Source organism: Oculina patagonica, chromosome 7 (genome assembly GCF_052425735.1).
Source record: "Oculina patagonica isolate OP01 chromosome 7, crgOcupat, whole genome shotgun sequence".
Taxonomy (NCBI): domain Eukaryota; kingdom Metazoa; phylum Cnidaria; class Anthozoa; order Scleractinia; family Oculinidae; genus Oculina; species Oculina patagonica.
Window position 1 is genome coordinate 28016379 of NC_135764.1, and position 9761 is coordinate 28026139.

At 39.6% G+C, this 9761-nt stretch overlaps 1 protein-coding gene and 1 pseudogene across 3 annotated transcripts in view; both read right to left on the reverse strand.

Moving 5' to 3' along the window:
• The window catches only part of LOC144660589 (pancreatic secretory granule membrane major glycoprotein GP2-like), an 82067-nt gene extending 78443 nt beyond the window's left edge, over nucleotides 1-3624 (reverse strand). For both annotated transcript variants that reach the window (XM_078521251.1, XM_078521250.1), the window contains exons 1-3: nucleotides 3387-3624; nucleotides 2721-2827; nucleotides 884-948 (exon numbers count right to left, since the gene is read on the reverse strand). In XM_078521251.1, coding sequence (XP_078377377.1) covers nucleotides 884-948; nucleotides 2721-2827; nucleotides 3387-3449 — 235 coding nt within the window. In that variant the 5' untranslated portion in view covers nucleotides 3450-3624. The remainder of the gene's footprint in view (nucleotides 1-883; nucleotides 949-2720; nucleotides 2828-3386) is intronic.
• Nucleotides 1-9761, reverse strand: part of LOC144660583 (uncharacterized) — a 98495-nt pseudogene that overhangs the window by 39363 nt on the left and 49371 nt on the right. The gene's annotated exons all lie outside the window — the stretch shown is intronic.

A 9761-nucleotide genomic window follows, 5' to 3' on the forward strand; every position in this document is an offset into this window, starting at 1 on the left:
ATTCCACTGAATCGCTTAAAAGACAATTTTACAAAATAGCTTCACGTGAGATTTTACCTTTAGTTTACATGGTTCTTGTTATTTTTGAACTTCATTTTCTCAGGCTCTGATAATAAATTCTTGTCGCGTTATCACGGATAATTACTTACATCGTTAGCTTTTAATGAAAGTAGAAAATAATGCAATAGGATTTAAATTATTCTGGTGCTAATCTCGAGTTAGCAGCAGATTAGATTTGACTCGCTTCGAGACCTGGGTCGACTCACTGACATCCGCCCTAACGTGCAAAGCTTTTGGTTATTCTGTTGATGTGGGCTCTGTCTTTGGAGCTCACATAAGGAGGCAAGCGTGGCCGAGTGGTTTGGGCGCTGGTGTTGTAATCCGGAGGTCCCCGGTTCAAGACTTGCCCTGGCCACTAGATGGATTTGTTTCTCAGTTGTCCCGAGTTCAATTCCTCGACCACGCTTTGTATATAGCCAACTGGTCTGCCTCCTGCCAGTTGGGATTTTTAACAATGTTACTTTCATTTAAAATATTTGTTTCCTCTGTTTCAGTGGCATGCCTGTAAACTAGCTGTCTCGTAGAGATGTAAAGCTAAGTGCATGACCACTATAAACAACATTTATTATTATTATTATTATTATTATTATTATTATTATTATTATTATTATTATTATTATTATTATTATTATTATTATTGGACTGTTTCAAGTCGGTGCAATCCCGTGATTAAATGTGGGAAGGGTATTTAATTTGGACTACGAATATTTATGCAACACTTTCAGGTGATAACTGTAGAAAGTGTAGCTCTGTTTGGGGCATTGAGCAATCAGATCGGTATTTATGTATTTAAAACAGTTTTAAAAAGGCCGAGGTTACTTACCCAACACTCCATCAAGATAGTCCGTCGTAATACTAAATAGCCACGGCAAGCATCGTGGATCAGAACTGAAAAAAAGGAGGGGTTGCCAAACAATCTTAATCCGTGTGTTTTAACAAGTGAATATTGATAAGCTTCTTCTCGGTCCCTTTTATTTACCTACTAGAAGATGGTTTTCCATGTTCTATAAGAAAATAATGCACGCTTGAGGTCTAGAAAAGCTGCTAGTGGATGCCCGAGCCGTCAGGCGAGGGCATTCAGCTGCTTTTCTAGACCTCAAAAGTGCATTATTTTCTTATAGGACATAGGAAAACCATCTTCTAGTGGGTTTAGAATATAGCATTAAAAAGAGCACAAAACTTACAAGACTCGCGGCCGCTTACGGCATTTACAAACGCACGCAACATCGGTAAAGTGAAAGTTTAGTTTATTCTTTTCTTTGGGGGCTTCTTTATAAATGAACCAAGATACCATTTCATTCATATTTCCTATTTATACAGTTTATAGGCCTTTCTCCGACTACCAAAAGATTCTCACAAAGCCGACAAATCTAGTTGAAATATTTACGCATTCAAGTTTGGTTAAGCGTACTTCAATTTCATTCAAATGAAAAATTTTCATGCGTTCGTTTCGCAGCAAGAATTCGCCTCTAATTTCGATTTAAAAAGAACAAAAGTGGAGTGTTCTGTCTTCAGACTGTGGCTAAAAAAGGTTTCTTACCTCAAAGCGTTTCTAGAGTCCGGCTTGTTTTGCTAAATAATTTCCAATCAATTTCGGGCAGTTCACGGCAAAATAGTGGCGTACACAACTCCAAAGAAAAACAACAAATTTCGACGATTCTTTCTTCATCTGTCGCTTCCTTTGGCACTGTCGTACTTCCATTTAAGCAAGTAAAACGTTTCTGATAAAAACTTGCTGCTTTAAAGCATCATTTAAACAACAAAACAAGAGAATAGTGGCGAAGTTGTTCAGCGAAATTCGACAAACAATTCGCACATCCGGGGTACCGGGCTTCTATAGTTTTCAGCTATGTTCTATTAAAGGAATAAAAAACGCACCCGAGTGCATTGTTGAGTTATATAAGCACTTGGGAATTTTTAAGAACACGAGAGAAGTGCATAGAGAAGCACGAGGCGCAGCCGAGTGCTTCTCGCACTTCTCGAGTGTTCTTAAAAATTCCCAAATGCTTATATAACTCAACAATGCACGAGGAGAAAGTTTTTTATTTCTTTTATGAAATGTTAAAGAAATTGCGCGCGCTAAAACTCATGACGTAAGCAGCGTGCATTATAACTCGATAAAGCACGCGCGTGACGTATGAAGCGTGCTTTATGGAGCTATAATGAAGTCTAACTGACCAATCACAGCGCGCGCAATTACTCGGACATTTTATAAAAAAAAATAATGCCCGCTAGAATTCCATCGCGCGTATACAGCGGCTATATTCTAAACTACTATAATTCACTCATTAATAAGGTCTAATAGAAACTTTTTACCAATTCAAATTGAAAAATTAACACCACAGAAGATTACAGTGAGGAAAGTAAAAAAAAAAAACACTAATATATAAGAATATTGAAAATCAATAAAATAGGAGGAATAGTCACTTTCACATAGGAAAATGTATTTTTTTGTATATCGAACACCTATTGCTTGGCCAATCGGAGTCAAGTTGTTAACCGGGTTTAAAATTTAGCTCAGTAATTCAAAGTAGCCACATGAATTCTTGCCTGGTGTTTGGGGTTTGAATTGTTCAGAAGTTGTAAAACAATACGAATATGCCAAAGAGGTTCAAAATAGGTAAGCAAACCTATCTTAATGTTGTGTGGATTTGTTTTACCTCATGTCATTTCCAACGACGCTACAGTAGAACACGAATTGCGAGCTCAGGTCAGCGCCAAGTACTGTTGCTTGTACAAACTCCCTTGGAATGGCGATAACAGCGTCCTTAGAGATGAAAAATGAAAAGGCACAATTAAAAAAATTATTGTTGAAGCGTGAATTTAATTTCTCGAGATATACTGTATACAGCTATTTCAATTAACGTTGTCAGATTAAATCATAACCGAGTGGTGGCCTGGGTATTCTCTGGAATTTTGCATATTGGCCTAGAGGAAATGTAGGAGTTTTTTTGCGCGTGAAGAATTTGTTTTACCTCTCACGAGGTCTTTTTCTGTAGCTTTACTTTCCCTGTCGCATGACTTTGAGTTTAAAGAGAATCTTCAAAAATATCAATGCGGCTAAAAGGACCTTTTTCACATGTCTGAAGAGAAAGAAAACGTGCAAATACGCAATTGTCGTGCCGTTATATCTTGTAACATTCAACGCGTGCAGTAGCTCTCTTCTATCTGACAGCGTTAATTGAAATTGCTGTATACTACACTTTTATTAAACGTGTTCATGATAGGCCCCTATTTGACCTATCCCCGTATTTTCAATTTTTGCTATCAAATAACTTTACGAAAACTGTGTAAAACATCCAGTTTATGATGAAACGCCGATTTACCAGTTTTAGTTGATCATAAGGCTGTACTGTAGTAATGTTGACTACCCACTGTCCTTTCTGCATTAGAAGATATTCATTGTTTATGGTTCCTGGGCAATTGACACATTCTTGTAAGGATGGTGAAAAGATAAATAAGTCCCCGGCTTGTTGTCCGGAAGCGGAAGTGTTTTTGAATTGAACCACGACTTGTGTATGCGCTTCAATTCCTTCATCATGTTCATTGGTGTATTCAACCAGTAGACGGTAGTTTCCAGTCTTAGGGATGTCCAGTACTACATAAAGCGTGTCCTATGAAAAATCACATGGTAGAGAAGTTTCAGTCTATTGTCTTTCTTTCTTGTAACTAAGAACCATAGAACTCGCAAGATGTGTGAACATTATCAACATCATCAACATCGATGCGTTTTTATCCAGTGTATACAAAGCAATGCAGTAAGGAGTATTTATCTTTAAGGCAGTTTTCACTTGAGCGTCGAAAGTAATTCGCCTTTGCTTTGGTTTTGCTTGGCTTTGCTTAGTAATTGGTTTAAAAAGATCGCGCAACTTTCCCATCCAATCAGAAGCAAAACCCAAACCAGTCGAAACTCGCAAGCGCGCCTTCTTCCGCGCTTCGTGGTTTGATGTATTTGCCGTGACTTATAATACAAGGAAAGCTCATGTTCAGCGTCGTCCGATCGCTTTAGTTCCTGTTGGGCAGGGTTAGTATTTGTATGGGTGACCAGCTGGAAATACCCCGTGGTATAGGCTTTTCAATTCAACTCGAAATTCTAACTCGGTAAATAGGCAATCTCTGTAAACTCGCCGTTCTCCATGTTTGGGAAAACCCAGACTCGAACCCAGTGGTCACTAATTCAAAATTTATCTGAATTTGTCTAGGAACGCCAATTGACGCGATTTTCGTGTGGCCTTGCCTTGATGCAATGCATTCTAGTAAAATCCGTCACTTACCTTTTTCTGTTTGTGTTCGTTTTTTCGATTTGATGGGTTTGTTATCTATGGAAAGCAATTTCTCGATAGCTGCCTTTGTCGGCATCTCGAAGAAATCTTTGTTTTATATTTAGTAATTCAGTTCAATCGCACTAAACCACTGTTCTTGTCTCCAGTAGATGCGATTATTGTATCTACGCTTTGCGTACCTTTAAGGGTAGTGAGCATGAGTGAACAGGACCATGTGCTCGTCATCGCGGCGGAATTAAACATGCCAGTTGTGTTTCTCAAAAGGTTGTTCTAATTATTTGCTGAGAATACAATAGCGATAAAGAGTTTGCATAATTACAGAGTGAATGGTTCACTGATTTCTAGACTTTCTAAAAGTCGTGCGCTTCTCGTTTCCGGTTTGTGTCGCGCTTCGCGCTCTGTGATCAAGCTCGACTTGTAGGCAAGTGTAACTAATTTCGAGTATAATCAAAACTATAACAAAATTCTCGAACGTGATTGGTTATCAGCAGCCCGATTTGAGCACTAATAGGACAGTGTACGCGTCATGCTTGTAATTGGACAGTGTAATAGGACAGTTTACGCGTCATGCCTGTGTAATTGGACAGTACGCGTCATTTTGCGCGCGCTGTTGTTGTGCATTTGTTGAGTAAACTGTTATGTTTTTCAGTATTCTAAAGACTATTCAACCGAAGGTTAGTTTCTTTCTCAAATTTTGCCATAGTTTTGATTAATTGGTAACAGGACTTCGTGTCGTCCAATTCTGTCTGTAATCATACTCGTGATTAAACAAATCGGACTCCCGCTTCGCGGTCGTCCGATTTTGTTAATCACTCGTATGATTACAGACCGAATTGGACTCCATTCAGTCCTATTACCATTATAAATGAAAAAGATTACGAATCGTCACCATGATCCAAAAGTAAAGCGAAGCCTGTCAAACCGGTTATACCAGCCGAGTTAAAAATAGTCACTGACAAACCTGTTCAACTGGTTATACCAGCCCAAAAAAGTAGAACATGAATTCACTCACAGTTTAATTTTATCCATTGCGTTCTATTCATGAGTCTATGACGTAAACGGCGTTTATTTATTCCTACTCGCGCTAATGAGATTCCTGCTTTAAAACAATGGCCTACCCGCTGCGCCCTGTACTACTTGTGTTTGCCCAAAATGATTACTTTAAGTTTGACTTTACGACACACTCAACCGAAAATTGCTCTATTTAATTTCGGGGCTACCACTGAAAGTGAATTCTTTTCTGAATAGAACTTGGAAGCCTTCTTTTATGTTCGTTGAATGTTCTTGTGAATCTTTGAATGTTTATTTATTTTCAACTTGTCGACAGTTAGAGTTTGGTAGTCTAGAAAGTGGGTGTATAGCGCATAATGCCCTGTTGAGTTTGAATAAAAGGATTTTCCCAGCTTCAGGTGTTTAGTTTATTAATGATCCTTGCTTTTTTCATGACTATTAGTTGTCAGTCGGTTAAAGAGGAGGGTTTCCGATTCTTCAGCTTGGTAACCAGTGAGAACATCGCACGAGCATTAGCGTGTACACCAACAGTTGTAACGCCGGCCTGTCGTCATAAGCGACCTTCCTCAGTCTTCTTGCATTACATTGTGCCTTGTTTTCATGCACAGAAAAACTCCATGGTTTCTCTCGACTGCTAAAGCACCACAAACTGACTTTACAATACCATCTACGCTTCACAGACAGCTTTTTAAATTTACTTCACTTACCGTCGATGGTTTGAAAGGACTTCCTGTTGCTTGTATGAAGTAACTATTCGGGTAATAAAAGCCACTTGCAGTTCTTCAGGAGAAAGCATAAAATGTTGAAGTATTACTGATTTAATTACTTCAAAAGGTTAGTTTGTTGAACAGAAATAACTTTTGAAATTACCATCTTAATAAATATTTAATTTGCATACATAAAAGATAAATGTGTCAGCCACTGCTAAATTGTTTTGTATGAGTGATGTTAAATCCCACACCCCGTTGTGGCACGTGGGATCTTGTGTTTCCGTGTTAACATTATGTCATTTTGTATCGCTCAGATGTTACCTTATCGCATTAAAACACGACCCGGCGTCGTTGCGATTGGCTATTTAAGACAATGACCCGGAGTCGAATTTCTCCGAGGGTACAGTGGCCGGTAGGTAGTTTGTTGCTCGACATCGGACCCTCGGCGTCCCTGGAGGAGTTACTTTTGCGTGAAGACTTGGCTACTAAGCCAGGCTTCGAGCGAACGTGTGTCTTCAAACGGTTAGCCACGGCGGTTGGGAAATTCAGACGGCTAGATTTCGAGAAGAAAAATGTAGAGTTGTGTGATGGAAAATGTACGGATTGTTTAGCAGTGGCATTCCATGCAAAGAGCAACCTTCGGGCTGCAAGATTGTCGAGGTTCTTTGGTCTCTGGAGAATTTGGAAGTAGGATTTTTCGCTCCAGAAGGCATGCCTCCTGAAGAACTAGTGTACAGCCTTCTCCTTCTTTTGGTAGAGAGGGGACAGCGCGAAAAAAAAAATCGGCTGAAATGGCATTAAATCGCCAACGATCTGCCCAGGGAGAACGCAAACTTCACCAAAAGCGTCGTAGAGGCAAGGTAAGTCATTTTTATTGAAAAATTTTCCAATATATTTGGCTTGCTAACCACCTTCGTTTCGTTCCATACAAATCCTTATATTTTTGAAATTTACATTCGACCCAACGGACAACGGTCAACATGTAACAAAACACCGCTCGCGTGTGGAGCCCTTAGCCTTATCGCGCACGAACATGTCAGGCATACCGCACAAATAAATCGGCTAATTGTCTGTTAACATCAAATAAGACGGCGCGATAGGAAAAATTGATTTTTATTTAAAAATTGCAACATATTTCTGGGTAATTTTAAATTAGAGTAAAATCTCATCATCGAGAGCTTGGCTTTATATAAACATAACTGCAACCCGCCGTAACACAACACCTCCTTATGGTGCAAGGCGAGCGTCACGTTTTTGCATACAATTAACATATGAATTACTGAATAAACTCCTCTTATTGTGAGCTTGGGCCGCCTGTGGTTTTAATTCATATAATTCGACTATTCAACTCGACACACTTTAACATACATTTACAGTAAAAATTTTGAAGCATAAGGATAAGCATAAGTATAAGCGAAAAAGATAACGCATAAAGAATACATGGGATGCTCATTACCTGTTACAAGACTTTCCAATAACGTTTGGTCGACAGTGACAGTCACCTGTTACCTTGTCACATGTTTGGCCATTCGCTGAACCACCAACATCACAGTCACACGCTAAAAGTAAAACGCACATGTACAGTAACTTGACCATTAAGATTGCACACAGCTATACATGAATCTAACAAAAGCGCGATTGATTTTTTTCCATCGACCCATTTTGGTTTTTATTGGGCTCATCAACAAAGCATATACAGAGGACCCTTGCAATATTTGCAGTGCGGCGCGCCCTACCGTGGCCACCCAACAAATTTTTTTACAAGTGTGCTCTCTCACATCCTCGGAGATCCAGGGGCAGTTTGTCGGGGCGACGGGATTTTTGGGCGAAAGTTTACAACGTGCCTGGGAGAGCCCCTGGGCACTTTCTTTTGCCGAAACAGTTCCAGAAGCGTTAAAATTCCTTCTTTTAATTTTGATTGGCCAGAAAAACAGTTTTTCTGGCCAATTAGCAAGGATAACCAGCAGAGCGACTCTGACGCCTTCTTACACGAAGTTGTTTTCCTCATCGACTTGGTTAGCCTTGCATCGGATGATTCTACGTGGAAATTCTCACAGAAAAGAAAACCTTACACGACTTCCAGTTATACATTTGTTAATTACCCGCTTTTTAATAGTTATTCCAGTAAACAACAATTCTTATTATTTCGCCTCGATCGTTGAACAACTTCTGTAACTTTTCACTGTATGGGTATCTTCATTGCACGGGCCACGCGATAGCGAAGATATCGCTGACGTCACCTTTTGTTATTTTGTTGCCAGCTTGACTGTTGAAACAAAAGGGTGTTTTGTTTGATTTGTTGGATATTTAAATAACAAAAACAAAACTTATAGAAGTGAAGAAAGTGGTGCATCGCGTATAGCTATAAAAAACCCATTTGTTTCCTTGCGCTATGCTACAGTTTACAATTCCCAGGCCTCATTGTTTTGTTGTTGTTCTTTTTATTATTATTTGAAAACAATTCCAAGTAAAATCATCCAATGGACGTGCTTAACAACCACGACGAGTCTATGAGGTAAACAACTTCGTGTAAGGAGACGTCAGAGTCGCTCTGCTGGTTATCCTCGCTGATTGGCCAGAAAAACTGTTTTTCTGGCCAATCAGAAAGAAGGAGTTCAAACGCTTCTGGAACTGGCTCTGTAAAAGAAAGGGCCCAGAGGCTCTCCCGAGCTTGTTGTAAACTTTCGCCCGAAAAACCCGTTGTCCTGATGAGCTACCCGTCGCCCCAACTAACTGCCCCTGGGTCTCCGAGTATGGCTCTCTCAATATTATTATTTGTTTGACGAACACGCCTCCTTGCAAAGGATACTTATAAAAAAAGATACTTGTTACATCGTACTTATCAACAAAACGCACTGAAAATGTAAAATAATATATAGATTTAGGCAAGCCTAAAGGCGGAGCTCCCCATTTATTTAATTTTCACTGGAGCTTACAATGTTTTCATTCTGGTGAATAAGCGGCCAAGGTACTAATGTTTACGGCGGTTAATAGGTGCAAGACAAATTTAAATCGCTCACGGTTAAACTGAATGTCTGCGGTACGACAAAAATAATAATTTTAAAGCAGGGCAAATGTCATTACTCATGGCACGAAAACTTACTATAGAGTACAGTTAATTATCTGCTTTCTAGCAAGTTTCGCAGCAGTTTAGTAGACCCCACAATATCTATTACATAAATATAGGATATGTTCGACAATTTTCACAGAGCCTGTCGGATTAGCTCAATCGAGAAGGTGCCAGTATGCGGCGCTGGAGGTCGTGAGTTCAAATCCCAGAGCAGTCATTTTTTTTTAATACCCCGTAGCAATAAAATGGTTTGTTAATTATATCAACCCGATTTAGCATTCGAATGCTCCTTCATGTACGACGCTGGCTTTACAGATAGACACGAAAGTCATCGACCGATTATGGCTCTCAATGTCCACTTTTTTGGCGGTCGATTACTTTCTACACGTAATTGCCAGCCACATTTTGTTTCATTGCTTCTTGTTTTTCTTTTTAAACCCCTTTAAATTTTAAAGGCCGCCTTTATACGGCCTTCTTGCTTTACTCTTCCCTGTCTTTCTCCCACCAAACTATGGCAGCCATGTTGCACGACGTACGTTGTTCGTCGTACGGCGCACGCGCCCGCAAACCATGATGCTAGCCATGATGAACCATAAAAACTCAAATCGACAGTGTTCCTTCTTCTTC